The sequence below is a fragment of the Dipodomys ordii genome, unplaced genomic scaffold, assembly GCF_000151885.1.
Source record: "Dipodomys ordii isolate 6190 unplaced genomic scaffold, Dord_2.0 Scaffold77, whole genome shotgun sequence".
In the NCBI taxonomy this organism is placed as follows: domain Eukaryota; kingdom Metazoa; phylum Chordata; class Mammalia; order Rodentia; family Heteromyidae; genus Dipodomys; species Dipodomys ordii.
In genome coordinates this window covers 1,025,820-1,051,811 of record NW_012267293.1, presented here as the reverse complement: position 1 = coordinate 1,051,811, position 25,992 = coordinate 1,025,820, and the positions used below count along the sequence as shown (strand labels likewise).

At 44.7% G+C, this 25,992-nt stretch overlaps 1 protein-coding gene across 10 annotated transcripts in view; it reads left to right on the top strand.

Annotated features, from left to right (window-relative positions):
* Mllt4 (myeloid/lymphoid or mixed-lineage leukemia; translocated to, 4) overlaps window positions 1–25,392 on the top strand; it is a 96,671-nt gene extending 71,279 nt beyond the window's left edge. For 6 of the 10 annotated variants that reach the window (XM_013024570.1, XM_013024563.1, XM_013024564.1 and 3 more), the window contains 11 exons: window positions 271–336; window positions 525–598; window positions 1,299–1,417; window positions 3,419–3,613; window positions 3,875–3,966; window positions 4,278–4,463; window positions 6,325–7,323; window positions 15,519–15,653; window positions 18,526–19,042; window positions 22,269–22,353; window positions 23,521–25,392. In XM_013024570.1, the coding sequence (XP_012880024.1) occupies window positions 271–336; window positions 525–598; window positions 1,299–1,417; window positions 3,419–3,613; window positions 3,875–3,966; window positions 4,278–4,463; window positions 6,325–7,323; window positions 15,519–15,653; window positions 18,526–19,042; window positions 22,269–22,353; window positions 23,521–23,674 (2,622 nt within the window). In that variant the 3' untranslated portion in view covers window positions 23,675–25,392. Of the gene's footprint in view, window positions 1–270; window positions 337–524; window positions 599–1,298; window positions 1,418–3,418; window positions 3,614–3,874; window positions 3,967–4,277; window positions 4,464–6,324; window positions 7,324–15,518; window positions 15,669–18,525; window positions 19,043–22,268; window positions 22,354–23,520 lie in introns of those variants that run through there. The other 4 variants (XM_013024569.1, XM_013024568.1, XM_013024565.1 and 1 more) reach the window with 3 other exon arrangements.
* Window positions 25,393–25,992: the final 600 nt, after the last annotated feature.

Below are 25,992 nucleotides of genomic sequence, written 5' to 3'. Positions count from 1 at the left end.
AAAGTGGGATTGCTGGGTCATAGGGGAGCTCTATGTGGAGTCTTTTGAGGAACCTCCATACTGCTTTCCAAAGTGGTTGAACAAATTTACAGAAGGTTCCCTTCTGTCCACATCCCCTCCAGCATCTGTTGTTATTAGAATTCTTGATTTTAGCCATTCTAACTGGAGTGAGGTGGTAGCTCAATGTTGTTTTGATTTGCATTTCTTTTATGACTAGGGAGGTTGAGCATTTCTTCATGTGTCTGTTGGCTCTTACTTATTTTTGTACAGGGTGCTGGTCAGGACAAACTTGGGATCTATGTCAAGTCTGTCGTGAAAGGAGGAGCTGCAGATGTGGTTAGTATTATTTCCAGAGAAGCACACTTCCATGTGTCATGCATTGAACAGATGACATGAGCGTGTCATGGTGCTTGCAGTAATGCAGCACTCTATGGGGCTGGCTGGAAGAATGAATGTGACTTACGTTTTTCTCCCCCTTTTTTCCCCCTGACTCATCTGCACACCTTGGGGGTGGCACGGCTCAGGATGGACGTCTAGCTGCAGGTGATCAGCTGCTCAGCGTGGATGGACGGAGTCTTGTTGGACTCTCTCAGGAAAGGTACAGACTGGTTTGTCCAAGGCTTCGGTTTAACATGTTTGATGACATTTTGCATTTAATTTTTAAATTGGGAGACAACAAAATCATATTCAAACTCTGCTCCTATTTTTCTTTTATCTTTTGCTGGTCCTGGGGCTTGAACTTTGGTGCTGTCCCTGAGCTTTTTTTCTCTAGTGCACTACCACTTGAGCCATAGCTCCACACCACTTGTTCGGTGCTTTGTTGGAGAGGAGTCTCATGGACTTTTCTGCCTGAGCTGGCTTCAAACTGTACTCCTCTGATCGCAGCCTCCTCATGAACTAGGATTACAGATATGAGCCAACAGCGCCTGGCTTTTTCTTTACTTTTTTAAGTGTAAATCTCTTAGTACACAAGCCATTTCATGTCTCATTGAATGTGGTTTAACCAAGAGTTTATTTTGAGCACGCGCGCGTGTGTGTTGTGTGTGTGTGTGTGTGTGAAAGTGAGTATATCTTGGCTTGGGATTTTGTGAATTTTTGAATATCATCTTACTATTCTTTTACTATGATACCATGGGATATGTTTTCATACTTGTGTGTTTCATATTCAGAGGAAGGATTTAGGCAAAGGTAATCTGTCTGGAAGTTAGAACTATTGCCCAAATAGCAGCGTTGGTTATTTTGACCACAGTTAATGAATGTGTTCCATTTTTCTTACACTTAGAACATTTTCTTCCTAGGGCAGCAGAACTCATGACAAGAACGAGCTCTGTGGTCACACTTGAAGTAGCAAAGCAAGGTGCCATCTATCACGGCCTGGCCACCCTCCTCAACCAGCCGTCTCCCATGATGCAGAGAAGTATGGACCAGGAACAAGGGCCGCTGGCTTTTACTGATTCCCTACTGTGACATGTATTTTGTAGTTATAATCTCTCTCTGTTAGTCACAAAAAACCCTGTGGAATTGGCTCAATTCCAAAATCAGGAAATTGATAATGAGTGTATTAAGCAAGCAGTCAAGGACTAGTACTGGATCAAGGGTAAGACAAGTGCCATCTGGCCACGGAGCCCATGCTTGCTTTATCAGCTTCTTCTCACTGTCGGCACAAGCCACACTGTGGGGAGCCCTCTGGGAACTGGGCATTTTGTCAGTATTGAATATAGGGCTAGTTGGCTCCTCTTGAGCTTCCATAGCTTAAGAGCTAGGCAGGTGTAGCTGGTGTAGAATAGGCCCTCAGCCAGTATGGACAACAAACTGAGTTTTGATAGGCAAGCTCAGAGTAGTCTTTAGAAATGCAGGCCATTGTTTACCAAAGGAAGATATTGCTATATAAATGGATATATACACGTATACATGCATTTGCATATCAGTGGCTATTTCAGTCATATTCAGTCCTGAATATGCTGAAATAAGTATGATTATCATGTTATATATAATTTGTTTCCAATGAAAAATTCAGTTTATTTCTGGAATAGGTTTTATAGTTACAATGTAAGAAGAAAAACCTCAGAACAAAATCAATGAAACTCTTGGGCTTTTAAAAAGAACTGGTTGAGAAACCTTAAGTTATCTTTGGCCTTCCAGGTCAATCTAAATGATACACTGTTTAACCTGTTCATTGCCTAAAAAGTATGGTCTTGGCTCAAGCCCATTTTCTCTCTAAGTTAGGATTTGGGGAACTTCATATTCTTGAACCTACTGCTGTAACTGATAGCAACACTTCAAGAGCAACAGCAGAGGCATGATAACAGCCTGAATATGAGCTAGAAACCAAGTGGAAAAATAGGTCATAATAGCAGAATCAGCAAGAAACTACAGTGGAAGGCTAGAGCAGAGACATGCTGCCACTACACCAGATGATAACTCAGAATTAAGACAAGGGCTGGGAAGGTGGCTCAGTGGTAGAGCGCTTGCCTTGCATGCCTGAGGCCCTGGGTTCGATTCCTCAGCACCACATAAGCAAAAGAAAAAAGCCAGAAGTGGCTCTGTGGCTCAAGTGGTAGAGCGCTAGCCTTGAGTTGAAGAGCTGAGGGACAGCGCCCAGGCCCAGAGTTCAGGCCCCACAACCGGACCCAAAAAAAAAAAAAAAAAGACAAGTAGTGCTGGTGGCTTACACCTGTAGTTCTGGCTGTTCAGTAGACTACAATCTGAAGATCATGATTTGAAGTGAGCACGGGTAGAAAAGTCCATGAAACTCATCTCCAGTTAACTATTAAAGGGCCAAAAGTGGCGCTGTGGCTCAAGGGGTGGAGTGTCAGTGAGAAGGCCAAGAGATAGTGCAGGGCCCAGAGCTTAAGCCCAAGGACCAGCACCAAAAGAGAAACAAAGAACTAACAGAAACGTGTTGATAGTTTCCTTTAAAAATGGTTATGTCGCCGGGCGCTGGTGGCTCACGCCTATAATCCTAGCTACTCAGGAGGCTGAGATCTGAGGATCGCGGTTCAAAGCCAGCCCCGGCAGGAGAGACCGTGAGACTCTTACCTCCAATAAACCACCAGAAAACCGGAAGTGGCGCTGTAGCTCAAGTGGTAGAGCGCTCGCCTTGAGCTGAAGAGCTGAGGGACAGCGCCCAGGCCCAGAGTTCAAGCCCCATGGCCGACAAAAAAAAAAAATGGTTATGTCATTACTTAAGCAGGCAAGCTTTTAGTCCATCAGAAGATAAGCTTTGAAAATGTATTTTTCTCATAGATGTCAGTACAGTGAAATGTTTCCAGTATTCTCAGGATATTTGAAAACATCTTATTCTGTTGAGAACAGGTTTTATGAAATTTAAAAATTGGTTAATTTGTCTATTGAACCAAAATACAATAGTCTTAGAACCAATGAAGAGAAGAGGGGAGTGAACATGCTTTGTTTTCAGTTTCAGATCGTCGTAACTCAGGTAAACCCCGACCAAAGAGTGAAGGCTTTGAGCTCTATAATAATTCAGCTCAAAATGGCTCCCCAGAGAGTCCTCAGCTACCTTGGGCAGAGTACAGTGAACCAAAGAAATTGCCTGGTGATGACAGATTGATGAAAAATAGAGCTGATCACCGTTCCAGCCCCAATGTGGCAAGTAAGAAAAGCATCATTTTTTTTTTCACTTTATTTGTATATGTACCAGAAATATTGGCCAGGTCATCATCTTACAACAGGGTCTGGGTCTGGGTTATGCTGGTGTAAGACCTGTGGGCATGAGGGAACCAGCTTCTAATAGGCCTTGTTTGTGCACTCTGCTAGACAGCTCACTAGCATTGTGCTAATTCACGAAATATGACTACTGTCTCTGATTTCCTTATTTACTAGGGAACTTCTTTTTCTTGACTGTTCCCAACAGATCAACCTCCCAGTCCTGGCGGGAAGAGTACATATGCCTCTGGAACTGCAGCTAAGATCACATCTGTCTCCACTGGAAATCTCTGCACTGAGGTCTGAGAGAGAAGCTGGAAGGCTTGGCTGTGTAGTACTGGGGCTTTCTTAGACTACCTGATCTTTCTCACCAAATTAGCATGATTACAATTCCTAAATCTACGTCATTAACCTCTCAATTTTTAATATAGTAATTAGGTAAATTAAGTTAACACAACTGAATAAAATGTGTTTCATTTACAGTGTAGTTTAATTTTTAAAACAGAACTTAGCATGTATATTAGTTTTGAATTTGTAAAACAAATCACTAGAGATTAGTCTTTTGCACAGTTATAAAGAGCTCACCTTTCTTTGTTCTTCACATTTTGCAGGAGCAGACACCTCCACCTAGACCTGAGGCCTACCCCATCCCCACCCAGACATACACCCGGGAGTATTTTACCTTCCCAGCCTCCAAGTCCCAGGATCGGATGGCTCCTCCCCAGAACCAGTGGCCAAATTATGAGGAAAAGCCACATATGCACACAGATAGTAGTCATTCCAGTGTTGCCATTCAGGTTAGAAATGAGGGGTTCATCAGATTTCTCTCTGCCTTCAAAGGCAGACCACTCAGCAGAATAAAAGCAGTGACTTCTAGGAACAGTTGCTTTTATTTCCTTCACAACAACAGGATTGTCTTATTTTTTCTTTCATGGTTTGGGGTTAAAAGGAGAGATTAGAATATGCAATAAGAAGAGGGGTTCTGTGTTCTAATGTTTGGTTAGTGACATGTTAGTAATACAAAGCCTGAGGCGGTTTCCAGGGTGCTCTCGAGGGATAAACGAGACTTTGCTGACACTTGTTACCCTGTGTCAGTCCCACCGGAGGGACTGCGATAGGGTTAGGAAATGAGGCCGATGCTCATACAGTGCACTTACGCTGCCGAAGAGGCAGGCACTACCAAGTGATGGTCTCCAGATTCTGTCACCGCTGCTTTTGTGGAAGAGTACCAGGGAAAAAGGCTGAAGCCGGAGGGTAAAGAGAGAGACAGACTTGTGGGCTTTGACAGCTCTGGGGCCTGTGGAGAAGCCTGGAAAGCTGATGAGGCGCTGATTGGTAACAATGGCAGTGTCAGGCTGGTCAGGTGGGGGAGCATTCTCTGCTGTGATTGGGAGTTCCAAAATTGGTACAATCTAGGGTAGCGCTTAAGGATAAAAACCCTGCCTTGGCCTGCTTTCACTGTATTTGATGTTGGTGTAATTTGTGGAGGGGAAGGGAAAAAACAAATCGTTTAAATAGGGATACAGGTGAACCCATTGCAACAATGAGATGTACAAGTCGATATGTTGAAAAACAAACTTTACAACTTTGGTGGGGGGGAAGATGGGGGGGAACTTTACAACTTTGGTGGGGGGGAAGATGGGGGGAACTTTACAACTTTGGTGGGAGGGTGGGGGAGGATTGGGCATGGGAAGGTATAGGAAGGGGAAACAAAGGAGGAGGCAACAATGCTTGATAAAAAATGTACTCGTTATCTTGCCTCTGTACGGTATTTTCACAATTAAAAAAAAAAAAAAAAACAAAAAACCCTGCCTTGGAAGTAGGTGACGCAGGGATTCCAAAGGTAATCAGTCTTCCATTAGCATGTCCAGGAAAAGACTTTAGAGTTGAAATGAGCCATGATCGATGAGAACAGAGAGGCGCTGATAGGAGTCAGTGTGCAGGACGTGATCCTTTGGCCTGGTCCCCCACTCTGCTGCCGCCTCCTAGGTGGCCCTGCATTGACCTAGTTCTGTGAGTGCTAGATGCTTTCCCTTACATTGCCAGGATGACACACACTTCTGATAGCCAGCTGGGGAGGCGCCAGCCAACAGGTGCAAAATTATGGGGTCAGCAGCAGATGCAGGGTTTACATTTCCAAGATTGGAACAGAAACATCTCAGCTAAAATAACTTGTCTTTGGATAAATGGCTCTATCAAAGAGCTCATAAAGCTATTCCTGAGCTCTAGAACGCATTCAAAAATGGCTCTCTGACTGGATAAAATGGTGAAGGTGTAGTAATTAGAACAACTGGACTTCGTCACAGGGGTTACTTAGAGATGTTCTTGGTGCAGTTAGACTCACGCATACAGATGTGTCAGCCCTGTTGCTGGCTCCACTGCAGGGCTGTACAGATGCACTTGTGTTCTGCTGTTGGAGCACCAGGGACTGCATGGTCCATGATAGGCCTGAGCGATGGTAGGTCAGACAAGAAGTGCATCTTTTCTGTCTTTTGGGCAGATCCCATCTGACCACCAGCTATAGAGCAGTCACAGTCTTAGCCCAGGCACTCCTCCTACAGTTTTCCCTCGAGTCCAGGGAAATGGCACGTCTGAGCTTTTGGTAATTTCTTGTGGTGAGTGGCTAAAGTACAGAAGTTTCCCTTTTTCTGTTCCCAGCGTATTACCCGTTCCCAAGAAGAGCTTCGAGAAGAGAAAGCTTACCAACTTGAGAGGCACCGAGTCGAGAGCACCATGGATCGCAAGTCTGATAGCGATATGTGGATCAATCAGAGTTCCTCTGTGGAATCCAGTTCCTCCAGCCAAGAACACCTGAACCACTCCTCCAAGTCGGTTACCCCTGCTTCCACACTGACCAAAAGCGGACCTGGCCGGTGGAAAACCCCAGCCGTGGTGCCACCCACACCAGTAGCTATCTCTCAGCCCATTCGAACCGACCTGCCTCCACCACCACCTCCACTTCCTATCCACTACACCAGCGATTTTGATGGGATTCCGATGGACTTGCCTCTCCCACCGCCTCCTGCCAGCCAGGTGGGACCACCATCTGCTCAGGTGGCAGCCGCAGAGAGGAAGAAGCGAGAAGAGCATCAGAAGTGGTATGAGAAAGAGAAGGCCCGCCTGGAGGAGGAGCGGGAGAGGAAGCGCAGGGAACAGGAGAGGAAGTTGGGACAGATGCGTACCCAGTCCCTGAACCCTGCTCCCTTCTCTCCCGTGGTGGCACAGCAAGCAAAGCCAGAAAAACCTTCTACACTCCCACGGCCTCAGGAAACGGTTATTCGGGAGCTGCAGCCTCAGCAGCAGCCCCGCACAATCGAGCGCAGAGACTTGCAGTATATCACCATCAGTAAAGAGGAGCTGTCCTCTGGGGACAGCCTGTCCCCAGACCCATGGAAGCGAGATGCCAGGGAGAAGCTAGAAAAGCAGCAGCAGATGCACATCGTGGATATGCTCAGCAGGGAGATCCACGAGCTGCAGAGCAAGGCAGACCGCACCTCGGAGGAGAGTGACCGCCTGCGGAAGCTCATGCTGGAGTGGCAGTTCCAGAAGAGGCTCCAAGAGGCTAAGCAGAAAGATGAGGATGACGAGGAGGAGGAGGATGACGATGTGGATACCATGCTGATCATGCAGCGCCTCGAGGCTGAGCGAAGAGCCAGGGTAAAGGGGAGAATGGCTGGGTTATGTGCAGCTTTGCTTCCTCTTCCAGCTTCTGTGTGTTTGTTATAGGGACAGCTGAAGCCTTCGGTTGTGAGGAAGGGCCTTCCCCATTTACTGTGGATATTATTCTTGGCTGAGGTTCTACAGAATGAGCTAGGTCGTTAGGGCTGGAATGTTTTGAGACGTATTTTGACAAGAATAAATATAGTTTAAGTGGAGCTTTATTGTTTTAGGTAATGACTTCACATAATTATTCTCAGGAACACTTCACTTATTAGTTAATAACTACCCAGGAACAATCAACTTGTTGATCAGGGATTGGCAGTTTTTGTTTTTTTTTCTTAAAGGTCCCAATGTTAAACACCTGAGGCTTGGTAGATGGTGTATATGTACCACTCAGCCTTGCCTTAGAATGGGAAACAGCCAGTGGGTATGGCTGTGCATGCCGATGAAGCTACACAGAAATGTGGCAGGCAGTCGTGACCCTGGTCTTGATGTGAGCCAGATAGTAGATGTCAAGATCAGGATCATTTCCAGAAACGGAACCTTTGTAAACTGAAATGTCTGTTGATGTAGCAAATGTTTAATTAATTGTAGTTGTAGCATAAAAACACCAAAAACTTTTTATCTTGTTTATCTCTCCATATAAATTTTTTTCAAATAAAAGCTTTAAAAATTGAAGTTAGTTTAGTACAATAAATTATTAAAATGATTTTTAGATGAAAGCCAAATTCTTTGTTAACCCTATCAAGAGAGTTAACTGGGTCATTTATCGTTATTCTGGCATTTAATACTGATTGTGGAGAGTGCCATGCTGCCATGTTACGAGTTTCAGTAATACTTTTTCTACCTACTCAGCACAGTCCTAATGAGAAAAGATGACCAAAAATTTGGGGTTTTTTTTTGGCAGGGACAGAGGCAGGCGTGGGGGGTAGGGAGGAGGGGGCTCATTTGAGCTCTTGGGCTGTTTATAACAAGGCTCAATAGATGTTAGACAGCACTTTTATCTTTTGACCTCATGAGGGAATTTAACTTACGTAATTTTTGATGAAATCACCAAAGCCAAAATAGTGGTCCTTTTCAGTTTGCTCTGAATTTTTCCTGCAAAATCTCTCTCAACACACCTACTTCTGATTATCGATCATCGATCTACTTCAGCTTAAATGTATTCATAACTGCCCAAAATTCAGATGGAATCTTTTGGAGATTCTTAAGTTTCTTAAGTAAGCCCAAAACATAATTTGTAATTTTGACTATTACACTGCTTCATTAGTATTTTATCTGAAAGAACAGCTATGGGGTCAGTGACAGAGACTGTAGCCTGAAAGGTAGGTTGAATAGCTCTCATGCACTTCCTGGTCAGAGCTCTTGGGCTCCCAGTTCTATGTGTTTCACTTAGCGGCACCGGTGCTGATGTGTCTGCTCTGCTCCCACCAGTCTCGGAGCATTACGCCACAGCTAAGTGTGCACGGGGCCTCGTGCCGCCCACGCCCTCCCTGCAAGGAGCGGTGACTTTACTGTAGTCACGCTTGGGGCCTGCTATCTATGGCAAATGAGTCTAGCAGTGTCCCACAGTGAAGCGTGAGCACCTACAATAGCACTGCCACCATTAACCTCTTCTGTTTATCATAGTTCTTCCAGATGATTACTGAATATTTCAAAGGATGCTAGCACAGACTGTCATAAATATGCTGATTTAGTAAAAAGGATTTGTGTTATATGTATGTTAATAATTTCTTCACATAAGACAGCTAAGGGAAATTTTGCTTTCTAAGTTTTCATGTCTTTTACTAATGAAACTCAAGTATTTAATACTGTGTAGATATTTTCTCTTTCTGAATGCTAGACGTTAGTCTGAGGTTCCCTAGTTTTCTCATCGGGTATCCAGAAACAGATGGAGCATGAGAGCAACAAAGAATGCTGGTGGCGGAATGAATACAGGTCTAAACCTAACTTTTTTTTTCACACTTCACTTTCTTTTTTTTTTCCTTCTCTGTTACCTGCAGCAGACTGCTATGCCAGCAATCTCTGTTCTAGATTTGGTATGTTCTTGTTTCTTTCCCTTTGGTACATTTTTCCTGTCTTGATTTTCTTTTCTCTTTTGGTGGTGGCTGTTTTATGTTCTCAGTAGATCAGTTCTCCAGGGTCTCCTAGGTGAGGAGACTAGCCCTGTGACTATTTAGAAGCATGCCTTTGAATGTTACTAGATTTAGTTACTCTTTGCTTTTATCTGTTAATTTTAAGTGTTATTGTTTGTTTATGGTTTTGATCTCTTCTCAGTTTTAGTCACAATTTTATTCTGTGTATTCTTTTGTAGTCATAAGTATATGAGCAAATGAAATAAAATTTCATTCTTGTTCCATTAGAAGTAGATTTTAAATATTCAATTGCTATAAACTAATTTGAAATGGTACTGCTCCCATTTTTAAGATGTAACTTTTAAAGTTTACTGTGTATTGATAGAGTAAGGGAGATCTTTAATGAATATGCATTCTGTGGGTTTTTTTAATGATATCACATGGGTTTTAGTTTAGTTGGTCAGGGTACCAATTTATACTCTGCCAAAAAATATTTGTAGATATCTTCTTCTGTGAATTTATTGTGTTGTCATTGTTGAAGAAATGTGGTTGATCATATAGTGCTCCTTGGGTTTAAGTAATGTTTCCACCCAAGAGACTTAATTCTGACTGATCTATTTGTAGTAACTTTAATCAGTGTCTGTTCTAAGTACCATAAAGCCACTATCAGACAGATTCAAATCCTTGAATCCCTAGGTGTGCTAACAGACATCCATAGTCCCAGGATCCAGAATTTGAGACTAGTCTGGGCCACATAGTGAGACACGTCCCAAAAATAAAATAAATCTTTAACCTTAGTTTTACTTTAATGACATTTTCACCAAACAGTACTCCCTTTTTTTTTTTTTTTAACTTCACATATCTTGGAAGAAGATGGATTCGCAGAGAAACATTTCTTACCAAAGTCTCTCCTCCTTGGCTATCTGAGGGCATATTTTCTGAGCTCTGCATTTTTCTTTTGTATTGTTTTATGTCAAACATAATAAATAGATACGTTCCTTTCCCCCTTTGTGTATGAAGGTGTCCTTATAAGTCACTGGAAGATAGTGATCAGGTGAGAGTCTCACCATACATGCAGGCCGGCCTGCAGCTGGGCACCTCTCCAGCCTCAGCCCTCAGTGCTGAGACTATAGACACCTACCACTGCGCTCCACTGAGAGTCAACTCTTGTGAGAGATCATGTAGCAAGCATTGTTAGCGTCCATCGTACAGCAGGCACACTGACCCGAGACACTGCCTCACAAAGGTGGTAGCTGACTCTTGGTCCAAAGAGAGATTTTTGTTTTGATTTGTTGTTGGCTGGCCGCCAACTCTAGATCCTCTGTCCCAGCCTCTCAAGTGGTAAAATCACAGGTGTGCCCTACCACCTACCACGCCTGTCCCAAAGAGTTTACTGGGTTCCATAAACATTGTAACAAATAATAAGAATGACTGTATTAAGGTTTATATTCCAAAATAAAAGGTTTTCTCTTGCTTTCAGAGAGTATTTTGAATGTTAGTACTGATCTTACCCATGTGTCTGAACACTTCTTAGCTCAGTTTCCCAGTGCATGTTTGAATTTTCTATAGAATCTTAGGCAGTCCTTAGACCCCCCTGGGAAGGATGAGCAGGCAGAGGGAGGTCTGGTGGCTAGCAGTGCTCCGCTGTGCTGTGCTCCGAGGGTGTAGGAGGCACGTGGGACTGGGGGGGCAGAGCAGCCAAGTTCCAGAGGCCCAAGGCTGCCTTGGTGCTTCAGTCTGGGCCGGCTTTCTCCCTGATCTCCCCGATGTGTGGAGGACAGTACTAAGTACTGGGTCCTACCTCCAGGCAGTCCTGTTTGGTGTAGCTAACACCTCCAGAGGGGCAGTGAGATGCTGGAAAAAAGTTCTGGCTTGGTTCATGGTGAAGTAATACTTAGTGAGGGGAATGCAGTTCTAGGACCAGAGCCTCAAGTTCCCAAAGATGCGTGCCTTCCTAACTGTCCAGAGATAAAGTCAGTGTTCCCTTCTCCCTGATTTTAATTACTAAAAGGGTCTAGGAAGCTGTTCAGACCAAAATGCATCTCTTTAGGGAACCCCCTAGAGTACCAGGTAATGGTCACACACTGTCCACACAGCCTTTCTCTGAACTCCAGTGGGTGAGTCATGTCGTGGAACCCTGCCCTGACTACATAGCCTCTCTGACTGTTGTATCCTGTTAAGTTGTGGCCGGGGATTAGACGATGTCAGCCACAGGTAGAGCCAAAACTCTGCCCCGCTGGAGTCTTACAGGCAGCCCCAGTCCTTGCACTGGTGACAGGTTGTGTCATTCGTGTTTTTGTCTCTATTACTCACTTCTTTCCAATACACCTGTTATGTGAGTAAAAGGCCAAGCTTAAGGTCTGTCACACAGACCAAGTACCAGGTAGCATTCTAACTACCATCAAGTCTTATCTGTGCTCTTCCTGCTACACAGTAACATCCCTTTTTCATAAAGTGGCAGTATTGGAATCATCTTTCAGTTAGAGGCCCACTGATATTCAGTGGGCTTGTCTCCAGTTTGACTTGTTACCACGTGGTCCTTGAGGCTCTGACTAGTATGAGAACTCAAAAGTTTTTATCATGGGCTGCTGCAGCGACAGCATATGTTCAGAGACTTCCATGACTCTTCTGAGCTGGACTCCACATACACACACACACGCACACATGCTACACTCCTGCACCAGACATAACCCTCGGCACCTCCTAGACTTAGAAGACATTGAATCCAAAGTTCACCATGGCCTTACCTGGGGGCAATGCTACAGGAGGCGGCATTGAACTGGGAGCGGTGTGTTCATTTTAAGACAAGCAGGTATGCATTATGAAGTAAATATAAAACTCACATGATAGACAAGATCAGAGTTACCCTGTAGGAGCAGGTATAGCCTGGGCCTCTGAGCCTAACCTGCTGCTGTGGGACTTATCTTTTACCCTGGTGTTATATCAGCTGAGTTTATGTCTTTTAACTTCTGAGAAAAACTTATTTATCTTTAAAAAGGAAAGAAAAAGAGGGAAAGGGAGTGCGGCACGCTGCAGGTGGCCCCTGCCCATGTGTGCACAGTGCTGCTGTGAGGGTACATCTGACTATAGATAGGGGAGTGGCTTCTCAGTGGCTCTCAGAGCGCCAGAGCGCTAAAGTAACCGTCATTTACTCAGGCATGTTTAACGGAAAAAGAGTATAAGCAGAAAAAAACAAAGGGAAGGTGTTTTGTTTTCTTTTAAAGAGCTTTAAGAGACTTGTGCACTCTGCAAAACTGTCAAAAAGAAAATGGTATTATGACCCCATTTTATATTCACATGGTTTAAATGAAAAGGCAGTAAGACAATATGTTTTGTAGTATAAAATTATGAACACACAAATCTCAAACTGCAAGGTGTGTGTGTGCATGCATGTGTACACTAGTATGCACTATGTGCACTAGTCCTAGGGCTTGAACTCAAGGCCTGGTTGGCTGTCCCTGGGTTTTCTGCTTAAAGCTAGTGCTCTACCCCTTGAGCCATGACATGAGTCTCATGGACCTTGCTGCCCAGGCTGGCCTCAAACCATGATCCTCATATCTCAGCTTCCTGAGTGGCTAGAATTACAAACATGAGCCACTTGGTGCCCCGCCATCCTGCACAAGTCTTTAATCTGAAAATAACTTGGTGGTTAGGGATGTGGACTTCCAGGGTAGCAGAACTTGGTCTTCACTGACATGTTGACAGCAGGGTCCTTTATCTAGACCTCGGTTCTGGGTGTGATGCTCAGGCATGATGGGACTTAGGTGTTATATATTAGCCTTTAACCTTCACTGAGCACAGCACAGGACACTGTTGTCTAGAGTAAATTCAGAGAACTTTTTTTCCCCCTCTCCTTAATGCTTTAGAGGTGGGAGGGAAGTGAGGAAAGGTTTTTCCTTCTCCTTCTTTATAAATGAGAATATAGCCGGGTGCTGGTGGCTCATGCCTGTAATCCTAGCCATTCAAGAGGCTGAGATTTTAGGATTGCAGTTAAAGCCAGCCCGGGCTAGAAAATCCGTGAGGTTCTTATCTCTAATTAGCCACCAGAAAACTGGAAATGGTGCTGTGGCCCAAAGTTGTAAAGTGCTAGCCTTGAGCATAAGAGCTCAGGGACAGCATCTAGACCCCGAGTTTAAGCCCCGTGATCAACCAAATAAATAAATAAATGAGAATACATATAACAGCCAGAGGGTTACTGCTTAGATACCTTAATAATAATAGCAATAGTAAATTTGTCTTTATTTTAAAAACAGTAACAAATGAACTAAACTCAAGGAGAAGTCTCCTTGCTTACAACCGACCATCCAGATCTAGAATGAAGAATTTTTAGAAAAAAAAATGCCTGTTTACAGATTTATAAGATAGCATTTTTACTGAATTCTAATTGTCCTGTCTTTATATTTGGCTTAAAAGAATTAAATTGTACATTATTTTCTTATTCAGAACTAGGTTTCCATTAGGTCTAGAAGTCCAACATGCTGAAATTCCTCTGATCATTATTGGAGTAGGGAACCTCTGATACTTTAGTGCAACTGTGTATTCTTCCTTAAGTTGCTTTCCTATAGGATGTTTCCTGTCCTCTTGCTGTTTGTCTTCCTACCGGAGCTCTAATAACCATAGTTGGCCATACAATCCTTCCAGGTGCAGATCAGATAGCCAGGGTGCCCTGGGATTCTCAGAGCAGGGTTTGTGGCTCCTCTGCGATCCCTTGCTGTCAGACCTGTCTTGGAACCAGTTTTCCCTCATGGCCTTGTTCCTTAGTTGTGCAAAGGAAAAAGTCAAATTTCTTTTTCTTTTTGAGAAGACAATTTAAATTTTTTATTTCATTATTGTTTATAGATACACAAAAACAGTGCCACAGGTTATTCCTTGCCACCAGATAGAATGTTTTGTTCTATAGAAAAGTAAGGAAAGAAATGGTTAGATTTTTGTTTCAGAGAAGTAGGTAGCAGTCCAAGTGGAGAAGTTAGTATCTTAAGGTTCAGCTGTGAATATGCAGAAATGGAAGTGTATCCTATAGGAATTTTAGGTAAGAGACTGAGCTAGATGACTTAAGAGTTCCATTTTCATCTGAAGGTTTTTGGTCACCTGTCTTGAGGATTTGTGCATGTTCCTATAGCTCAGTTCCATGACTGAGAATAAATGGGGAATGCAGCACTTTGAATGTTGGCACAGACTGATCAGTAACCCAGGTGCTTTTGGAAAAGATAGTTTCAATCTGTAATGAATAGAGAAATGACCAGGAGGACAGAGGAGCCAGAAGCCAAGTAGAAGGCACATGCAGAGCATGTGAAGATATGTAAGTGTTGGGATGCTAGCGGAAACAAGTGGCATCTTTTTTCTTGTTTCAAACAGGCAGAAGTTGAATGACCAAATAGAAAATCAGGTCATTAGTTCTGGGCTAGCATAAGAACTGTCAGACTCAGCATCCATTAAGGCAATGTGCTGGGGAACAGGGGATTGTAGTCCTGAGGGCCTTGAAGGCTGCAGACAGAAACAAGCCAGAATGAGTCCTCTGCAGGCCTCAGGGCCAGGCTTCATGGCTCAGCTGGGTTTTCCAGAGCTGGGAAGGAGTTCCTGAAGTCCAGGATGGAATCTGCAAGTTGATGCCAAAGGGCTCACAGGAGCAGTGAGACCTCACTCTCCAAGAACAGCTGGGCTGTTCGGAACAGCTGTCAGTGGAAGCTGGGTTTGAGACAGACACAGGAGTCCCACCTGCATTCCACAGGAGAGGTGACTCTCACGCCTGGTGAGCTGTTCTGGAATGCGTAACAGGGGCCGTCTACAGTAAGGTCTTAAGTTACAGAGCTGGCTAACAAACTGATTCTAATAAAATCATGCTTTGTTGAATGTGTGAGATACATTGTTTCTTTGAACCATGATTAATGGAAGAGTAACTCTGGCCCTGTGTAGACCACGTATTTAGGTAATTTATTAAAATTATATAGCTATAAGGTGTAAACTTTATCATCTTCCAGCGGTAACATAGCTTAGTATTTTGTAGTTAACGTGTGTGTGTGTGTGTGTGTGTGTGTGTGTGTCTGCTTGTCTTAGTGTGCGCTTTTCTGTCTGCTGGTACTGTTGGCCGGGTGACCGTTAAAGTCAGTTTGTTGTTAGTTGCAGGATGAGGACCGCAGGCGTCAGCAGCAGTTGGAAGAGATGCGCAGACGGGAAGCAGAAGATCGATCAAAACAAGAGGAAGAGCGCCGACGTCAGGAGGAGGAGCGAGTAAAGCGAGATGCTGAAGAAAAGGTTATGGTCCTCTAAGGGCAGCTAAAATTTTCCCAATTAGCCTCAACACAATTGATTGGCTAGGGCAGAGGGGGCTAGAAATCGTGTATATCTAGGATGCACAAGACAGAACAGGGCCGAATCTCCCAGCTTTTGTTACTGGACCAAAAACTCTAGCCCCATCTGGCCCGCCTACCTCTCTTCTGGACTGTCTCCAGGCTCTCTTGCCTTCAGAGCCGCCCTCCCTGAGACGTGAGTGCCAAGGCTGCGTGGCAGTGAGCTCTGGGGAAAGGGCCTGTTTGCACGAGGCTCTGCTTCTGCGGCTTCTTGGACAGGAGCAGCTTGTTTCTGTGAAGGGTTGCTTGTTCAGTTTCTGTTGGAGTGTGAGGCAACAGGACATAGCAAGACAGTTTGTTATCTCAACACTTTCAAATAGATTATTTGCTAAAATTACTTTAATCTGGTTGATGGTAAAGACAGGAGGTGACTGAAAAACACATTGTTATAAGGAAACTTAGTATGCAATCCGAAAATTCTGGCCATTTATGTGTGTGTGTTTTTAATTTGTGATGAGTTGAATTTTAAAGTGACAGCTGATTCTGCCATTCTGAGACATAGGAGCTTGGGAATGTAGTTCTCAGACCTTTCTGGCTCTGAGTTTTTAGTGGGGGCTTTGGGTGCGGAGGCTGCTACCTGAGCCTGTGGGGGCCTGCTCTGCCCGGGGGCATGATGGGTAGCTGTCCAGCTTGAGAGAAGCTGTATTTCTTGCTTACCTCCCTTCCATGAAGGTAGAAACTTTGAGTGTCACAACTTCTAATGGGAAAAAATTTAGTTTTTGTTAACAGTTCTTTCCTTGAGAGTCTAATAAACTATGCTAAGAGAACCTCCTTCTCCTCACAAAAAGAAGAAAAAACATGTTTAGGAAGCTCTTTGTAGTGATGAGATTGATTGATCTCCAAGACAATCCAAGTAAGATGGAGGGATGTGATATGTCTCATTTGGATGAGGATAGAGGGCTGGTGTGAGGACCCACCCTGCATCCCGATGCTGCAGTGATTTGGTGTGTTACAGACCTCTACCCTCCGCTAAATGTGTCGTGCTTTGCCTGCAGTAGCTGAGCAGTTTGGAAGGAGTGGAGATTTTGGGGGTGGTTAGCACTGACCCGCGAGTCTTACCTGTGGGATGCTTCCAGAACTTGAGCCACTTGGTTTCTGGTGCTGTGCGTGTGGTCTGTGAAAGCCCCTGGGGCTGCTAGGGAGGGACTTCTTTCCCAGGTCACTGCCTGCTCATTGCTTACTGCTCAGTGCTCACTGTGGGCCAGTTTTGGCCTTTCTGGAGCCTCAGCAGAGCAGCCTATTCATCGCCTCAGCACTGTGTGCATGTGCAAAAGACCCAGGCTGTTTTCTGTGTTGAGAAATTCTTGCTTAATCTTTCCAACCTATGTTCTTACAACCCATGCTCTGTGAATATACACATGTTCTAGTAACTGCTTCTCTACTCACATGGTCACTGTAAAAAGAAGCTGAAACTTATTTTTACTACAGAATGTCCAAACTTGATAGTTTTGCTTTGTTACAGCAAATGTGCATTCATGTTCTCAGTAAGGTCACTTTGGTCATGTAATTGTATCTGCTCTTGGTGTAACTGACAGGTTCAGTTTCTCCCTCCTACAGTATTATGGAGCACCTTTTTCTCATATACCTTCAAGATTCTTGACAGTGCCATTTAAAAGGCACAGGCGTCAGTCTAGATTAATTACCTAGCCCAAAGGAATAGTGACTTTGTGCAGACATGGACACAAAAATGTCTTTCTTTCAGGATTTCCCAACATACAGCAAGAAAATGGGGCAGGAAATCGGGTCTAGGGCAGTGACTAGGCTGGCATTTACTCTTCATATTGTCTCCCTAGAAAGTGAGGCAAAGACATCACGTGTTCGCCTGTGTGCACATAGACTGTCACCTTATGTATATGTGACCACCTGTGTGCATCTGGAGGTACCAGGGAGAGAGTTCAGTACAGTGTGAAAATAGGAGCTAAAGTTTATTACAGTGCCAACCGGTTTCCTAATTGATTTTCATTGGTTAAATGAATTTACAGTTCACCCTACTCCATGTCATAGCGTTTGTCATTTACTCCAGTTAAGGCAGGGTATTCTGTTTGCTTTTTCATCCTTTTTCATATTTTTTTCCTTGTGCTCTAAAACTCTTGTCAATCTTTAACAAAACTGTGCTGTTACCTTTTTAAATGTTAAAAGAATTTAAATACTGTCAAATGTAGTTTGTGCACATGTATGTCAGAAAAAAATGTACAGTATGTGTCAAAATATATTTGAACATAGTATCTTGTTGCTGTTGCTGTTAATGCTTGGCTGGAATTTTCTGTCCATCAGGGAGTTTATTAAGATTTGAAATACAGGTTGAGAACTGTGGAAAGCATATTTGTTAGATCGCTGCCTTGGGGAAATGAGTGATGTTTCTTATAATTTATGATTTCCTATTTAAACAGAGCAATGAAAGGTAAGTTACCCTACCAAAACAGAAGAGGAGAGAGGAAAAAGAGATGGAGAAAGAGGAAGAAGAAAGGCAAAAATTGAGAGGATTCAAAGTCTAGTTGCATAAATGAAAGGAGACCTAAAGAGCTGGTTTGTTCCATTCTCTGAGTGCTTGATGTCAGCAGTCAGGAATAGTAGGTGTGACCTCAGAGATCTTAGCACAAGACTCTGGTCTGACCTGCCTCTGCCGCTCAAGTAATTGTGACGTCCTGTGGATGTGTTGTCATTGTGGTGATGGGGGGGATGGGCAGTGCACCTGTCACTGCCTCTGAAGGCCCAGGGGGTCCAGTGATCTCCTCCTGACCTCTGACTCTTGTGCTTTTGTCTATTCCCGCCTGCAGAGGCGACAGGAGGAAGGGTATTACAGCCGCCTGGAAGCCGAGAGGCGCAGACAGCACGATGAGGCAGCACGCAGGCTGCTGGAGCCGGAGGAGCCTGGGCTGTGCCGACCTCCGCTTCCACGGGACTACACGCCCCCCTCCCCCTCCCCCGCGCCCAGTGCCCCTCCTCCCCCACCCCAGCGAAACGCTTCCTACCTCAAAACACAGGTCCTCTCCCCAGACTCGCTGTTCACTGCCAAGTTTGTTGCATACAATGAGGAGGAGGAGGAGGAGGAGGACGGCAGTCCAACAGGTCAGGATAAGTACTCCAGCGCCAGGAAGTCTCATGAGAACCTTCTTCCTGCCACTGTCAGGCCACAGCAGCCCCCCCGCCAGCCACGCCCAGCCTCCGATGGCATCTTTCTCTCCAACTCATTCCAGCTACCCTCAGCCAAAGCCAACAGTACCGCTCACAGAGCAGGCCAGCCCCCACTCCCTCCTAACAAACCAGGCTTCTACCGTCCCAGCCACTACAAAGGTAGCGGTAAACAAAGGAATGGCAAATCAAGCCTCTCTTGCCTTGATGATTGGATCTCTGCACACCTGCCACCTGGTTCGATCTGTGGAGGTCGGAGCCTTGGCATGTGGGCTTCACTTGATCGCCTTCAGTATGATCATCTCACTCTGCCCCCCATGGTGGTGTCGGGGCTAATGCTCTGTTGATGAACGTGTAGTGCTCCAATTTTATGCTTTAAGAAGTTGCATCTCTCTGATCAGTCCTCTGTCATTCCCTGAATCACCCAAAGTACTGTTGGTCTTGGTTTTCATTCTCTGCCTCTTCACGTAATTCCAACCTCTGAGCAAATGCCTTTGTACATTTTAGAGTCTCTAAAGATACAGGTCTACACTATTAAAGGCGAGTAGAACGTTTGGCTCTGTGCCAGCTGTCCCATTTGGTGAGCTGTGTCTTTCGGGACAGCTTCACTAGGTGGTGAAACATCTGCTCTACTGGTTAAGAGCAAGCCTTTTTGGCCGAATGCAGACCTCCTTGCTCCAGAGGCCAGACACCCTGGTTATCTGGAACTTTCTCTTCCCTTCCTGGTTCCATTCATTTCCATTCCCTTTTCTCCCCAGCAGACAGAAGACCAACAGCAAAGCCTTAATGGGCTTGCACCTGCTGTTCACTCTTAGCACCCTTTGATTTGACGGCTGGAGCACAGAGGTCCTGTCATGGGCAGGATGCCAAGGCTGCAGCCTTGGAGCTCAGTGCACAGGCCATAGCTGCCTACTGCATGACTGAATGTTAGGTTTAAGGCGTAGCTAATGGGTTACATTCACATTGAGATTTCACATTGATGGGGTGTAAATTAAGTGGAACTGTAGCACCAAACCTCTTCAACACAGTAGCAGTAGTTTGTGTTTTAGAGAATGCAAATGATCCTTAGTTCTGTGTTGTTCCACATCAACATGTAGGACTCAGCAGTTGTGCCAGAAGCTGACTTTTCTAGGACTTAGGGTAGAGTTTGGGCAGAATTCTTCATTCCCACCTGAATCAGTGCTTAAATTAACTTGGAAGGCACAGTGTTTTTTTTTTTTTTTGGTGGGGGGGGTCGTCACTCTGGAAGCCAAAATTAAATCTTGTTTTGTAGAATCTATATGAACAAATAGCGAGAATTTGGTGCCTTTTAAGACATTTATGGAAATAGAGTAAATTGTGAAGTATAGTGTTACCAGCCTTGTGTCTGATTTTATAAGCAGAACCGTAGATACTTCCTTAGTGTTGTGGCACGTGTTTGGTAGCACTGCAGTATTGTAGTTAGGACTCTGTTCTAGCTGTGTTGGTTTTCAGTCACACACTTCCTCTGACTCACCTAAAACGCCACTTGGAAGCAGGTTACAGCCTGCGTCTGATTGCCCCGCAGCACCTCCCTCCCCGCAGAGCACATTCCAGCCTCCCCTCACTTCCCTCACTCCCAGCCGCCCCTACTCTCCCCTGAGCTCTGCTGGGCATGCTTCTGCAGATGGGGGACACGGCTTCTTCCACAGGACCATATGAGGAATGATCTGATGAACAGTACGATCCTAGACTTTAACATAACAACACATTGTTTTAAAAGATGTGTTTGTGTTCCTAAAGCTCTTTGGAAATCATTTGGAATTGGAAGTATCCATGTATAGTCAACAGAAAGTTTCTGGTATTCTAACAAACTCTAAAAGTTCTGACAAGTTTGAAGATGCATTTCTGCTAGTGGAAGAAGCCAGTATCATTCTCAACAAAGCTCAAAAGATACAGCACAGTATTTTTTAAACCAGATAAAATGAAACAATTTGGAATCAAAATTGAAAACAAACCAAACCTGTGGAAGGTGGGGGTCGTGGGGGTGGAGAAGTGTTTCTGGTCATCTTTTGAGTCTTCGCTGAGCATGATGCCCTCTGCCACACAGAAGCTCCCAGGGGGTGAAGTGTGTGCTGAGACCCCGGGCTGTCCCGGAAGTGCACACAGGCTCTTCCTTTGGAAGAAAAGTCAGCCTCCTCTCTTGATGTCATGGAATCATTTTGCCTACTTCATATGCTAATATGTGCTTTTGAGTAGTTAGTACTGTAGTGTATTTTATAAGTAAAGGTCTTTTAATTGTGAGATTTTCTTTAGTTTTAATATTGCAATTAGCATAGCATGAATACTGATTTTTAATGCATTCTGGTTTTGGTAATATTATTATTAGTGATGATATTATCATACATTTGGATGCATTTAGAACCTTTTATCCGCATCATCTCTTGGCCCTCAACAATCTCCCCATGAAAAACTCAAAAAAGTCTCTAGGGCATATGTCAACCTGTTGGTCGACATGGTCTTTAGCCGTGGCTGGTCATGGCTGGCCCTCGGCACAGCTGGTCAGGCCGGGGCTGGCAACCACTCCCTCCTGCTGCTCATTTGTCACAGGTTTTATATCTGCAGTGCCAGGAGGGTTTTTGCTTTGCTTCTCATAGTAGTCATTTATCTTGAAAAAAGAAATTCAGTAATTATCCTGGAAAAAGAATAGAACTTTAATCATGTGCTTCCATTTTTTTTCCTGGTATTTTGCAGCTTGAACTCAGGGCCCTCGAGTTCTTTTTGGGTGTTTTCATTCATAACTGGTGCCCTGCCACTTGAGCCACACCTCCCATTCCAGAATCATTACTACTTCATCTCTGGAGCTATATTTGTTATAAGATCTCCTAGTGGGCTGGGCAGGTGGCTCAGTGGTAGAGCGCTTGCCTTGCATGCCTGAGGCCCTAGGTTCGATTCCTCAGCACCACATAAGCAAAAAAGAAAAAACCGGAAGTGGCACTATGGCTCAAGTGGTAGAGCGCTAGCCTTGAGCTGAAGAGCTGAGGGACAGCGCCCAGGCCCAGAGTTCAGGCCCCACAACCAGACCAAAAAAAAACAAAAAACAACTCCTAGTGTTAGTGTCTTGGAGGTTTTGCTGATCTCTGTTTAAAAGAGGTCTTCTGTTGATTTGTCTTAGAACCTAGGGTAATTAGGCATGTGAGCTGACCTGTGTTTTCTCAAATGGCTCCATTATAGTTTTCTACACACAGGTCGCTCCACTCAGCAGAGTGGTAGCAGATTGGTAGGCCTTTCATCCAATATGAAGAGCCTTTTGCTTTGCTGCTGAGTGATTAAGTATGTCGTTATGTTTCCCTGTGGGTGGTGCATCTTTTTTGGGAGTGAGGTTTTGGCAATAATCACTCTCACTTGTGCTTTCTTTTTTCTGGCGAAGGACCACAGTCATACCCGGGGTCTGCTGGGACCGTGGCAGGAGCCCACGATGCTCCTCGGGACCCAAGAGAGCAGCTCGCTAGAAGGTACGGCACCCACGGTGACCCATGGCCACGCTCACTGCTTGTGGATCATTGTCAGCGCCGGTGATTCCCAGTGTACCAAGTCACATGGGCATGTGCATATTGCTAATACAGTTGTGTTTCCAATGGTGATGTAGGTACTAGGCTTCTTGGCCAGGACACTGGCAAGCTGCATATCATCAGAAAGGACAGGTGCAGTGCCAGGATCAGGGTCACTGGGGCCACCCCAGGGTGCCGTGCCGCCACGGACCGTCACACCTGGGACTGACTTACAAGTGGCCTTATCAAAACTGTCCTTACAACACTGACACCAAATCAGTCCTATTCTGTCACCTATTAAATTATCACTTACTAAATTAAGTATATCTGTAGATGAAACTCTACCTTACAGTTAATTTATTTCACTGGTGTGAAGTACCTTCTTGCTGAAATTACACTCACTAGTTTTTTGAAAGTTAGATAAGACTGAGGAAAGTTACTGCTTTATAAAGGAGAATGTTTAGGTAATTAGTGAGTTAACTAGTTGGTTTAATAAGGTTAATTAGCATAGTTATTTCTTAGGGTTTACTGTATAGCCCAGACTGGCCTCAAACTTGTGATCTCCCTGCTGCAGCCTCTTACCTGCCAAGATTATAAGCAGGTGCCACCATACCAGGCCTATACATGGATTAATACTTCAGCTGGGTGCTGGTGGCTCATGCCTGTCACCCTAGCTATGCCGGAGGCTGAGATCTGAAGATCTCGGTTTGAAGCCAGCCTAGGCAAGAAAATCTGTGAGACTCTTATCTCCAGTTAACTGCCAGAAAACCATAAGTAGTGCTATGGCTCAAAGTGGTAGAGCACTAACCTTGAACAAAAGAGCTCAGGGACAGGGCCCAGGCCCCAAGTTCAAGCCCCACGCCCAAAAAAAATACAGCTTCAGTAAATTTAGTTAGGAATCATGTGAGCATGTAGGCTGTAAAGTTCATGTTGTTAATACAGTTCTGTTTTAGCAATGATGTGGACATAGTTCTGTTTCAGACAGCACCAGTGAATGTAATATTGCAGCATTCAGCAAAGAATGAGTCTCACTGATAATTTGAATGAATTGACCGTTACATAGATCTACCAAGTTACGGGCAAGGTGCTTGTATTTTGACAGATAATCTTTTGTATTTCTCTCTTGCCTAGCCATGATGCAAACTTGGCTGGAAGTCCTGGAGCCCCTGAAAACCTGACGTTCAAAGAGCGCCAACGCCTCTTCTCTCAAGGTCAAGATGTGTCGGACAAAGTGAAAGCCTCTCGCAAACTAACAGAGCTTGAGAACGAACTGAACACAAAGTGAGAAGAGGAGGAGGAGGGCACCTGGTGCCTACCTGAGTAAGCCCGGCCACGGCTTTGCAGCTGTGAGCCTGACAGGCACGGGGAGTTAGACTTCTGAGTTAATTCTGTTTCTAAAATGATTGTGATTTAGAGATGTTCCAATCCTAAGAAATCTTATTTGCTCTATCAAGAAGTTAGCCTTTGTATGATTTGAGGCCTGATGATTCTTTGCGGTTCTACTCACTGTTAAGGGCCTTTTATTCTTCTTGGTGTCTTGGGCTCACAGGGCAGAATGAAGGGCAGTAGAGATCAAGATAATGAGTTTGTCCTCTCCCCATCTTCCATATCATCCCAAGGAGCACAAACCAAGAAGTTCTGTTTCTTTTGCTTCCTAAAATCTTCATTTGGCTGTGTGCACTCCAGTGCCCACAGCCAGCCCACAGCAGGAAGGGTGGCTGTGCTCTGGGCCTGCCGCCCTCGGGGCACCTACCCCAGGCCGCCTCATCTCCTGTCTGTGCCCAGGCCACTGGGAGCCCTGCTTCCTGGGGCAGGATGTCTCAGCAGGTGTGAGCCTTCCTGGTCAATTCTGATGTTTAAGTTAAAAGAATGATTCATATTTTAAAGTTTCTACAGGACAGAATTTTGTGTATTTAATCTTAGAGGATTTTGGTTTTCTAAATACCAGTTTGTTGTTAGACTAATGGGTGCAGTAAAAATTGAAGATGACTGGTTGTCAGGTGTTTTGATGGTCTAAGAACTATGTAATTCATGTAATTCATGTTCCTGTGGGACTGTGCTCAGAAATACCCAGCAGGGAGTGGGAGGCCCTAGGGTGACACTGAAGATAACTGTTGCTCTGAAATTTGAAAAGAAATGTTTATACCGATACGCTGTCAGAAAAGAAAGGAATTTACTTTTATACATCGGCAGCGTAAATATTACAAGAGTTACTCGTGGCAGTTCTAGCTGTGTCTCTTTTATAGTATAAGAGTTATTTAATTTTAATTTGTGAATTATGAGTTATCACTGTCATGCCTTCAGCTGTAGGTGTGTGGCTGATGGTGGTGGGTCGGACCTCAGTTTTGTTTGTATGTGTGATGTTAAAAAGATAAATTTCTTTATGATTTTAAGCACATGTTCTATTTGACAAAGCCCTACTGTGGGTCCAGATGATCTTTCTGTACCATCCTATTCTCTTATTTATCAGGAAAAATATGTGCACTTTCAAATAAAAGAACAGAAGTGTTCGCCACCCTAAAAACCACTTTTAATAAGAGTTGTATGATAAATTGTTGAAAAAGTGAAAGTGTAAATATTTTGTACGTCTATCAGGGTTATTTGAAAGTGTGCTTTTGCCTTGTCCTCTGTAAGTAAGAGAGCCGAGTGGGCCTGAGAGTTGATGAAGGATTTGCCCCTAGCCCCGGGAATGCAAGCTCCTCCCCGTGTCTGGAGAGCACTGGCAGCCCTGGGGTGTGGTGCCCACACTTCCCTGGAGAAGAAGATGCAGATGATTGTAGGATGACAGGTGTGCAGAAGGATGTGCACACATCTGTAAGTCTGCATCTAGCCCATGGTGAAGTAGATTTGGCCACCTCTGGACAATGAGGTCAAATGTGAATATGTGTAAAGGCACATTTCATAATGTGCATTACTATGGAAGAACATCCAAACTGCTGTAGTTTTCCATTTCTACTGTATTTCATTTGCAACCTATTTTTAATAAACTTTGTATGTATTTAAGACTATTTGCTATTGTTTTCAAAGTGCTGACAAAGTTTATATTTGTATTACCAGCCTTCCTCTGCCTTGTTTGCACCTGTCACTCATTAAACTATGCTTCAGTGTCAGTCCTGTGTCAGTCCTGTTTTCCGTCTGGGAAGAGCTCTTCACCTGGTGACACAAGCTGGTTGGAGCGCTTGGTGACTTTCACATGGTCTCATGTGACTCCTGCTTTTGCACTTGCCCAGTCTCAGGTAGCCACTGGGGTCGGGTCTCGGCTACACCACCTTGACACGGCCACTTTGAAAGTCTTAAGCCTGCCTAATGATAAGCAGGTGTGCTAACACATAGGCGTCTACTCAGGTAGGTGATGTGTAAGCAGGTGTGTGCTTATGAGTTCAGTGAGGGCAGTCTGTCAGCTGGCCAAATCATATTCTGTGTCCAGGCCAGGCCTGTACAGAGTGGACCTGAAGGGCCAGGTCACCCTCCAGCACTGCCTTGCTCAGTGCTCCCTCCGCCCTCCAACGCCGCCTTGCTGACTGCTCCCTCCAACGCCGCCTTGCTCAGTGCTCCCTCCACCCTCCAACGCCGCCTTGCTCAGTGCTCCCTCCACCCTCCAAC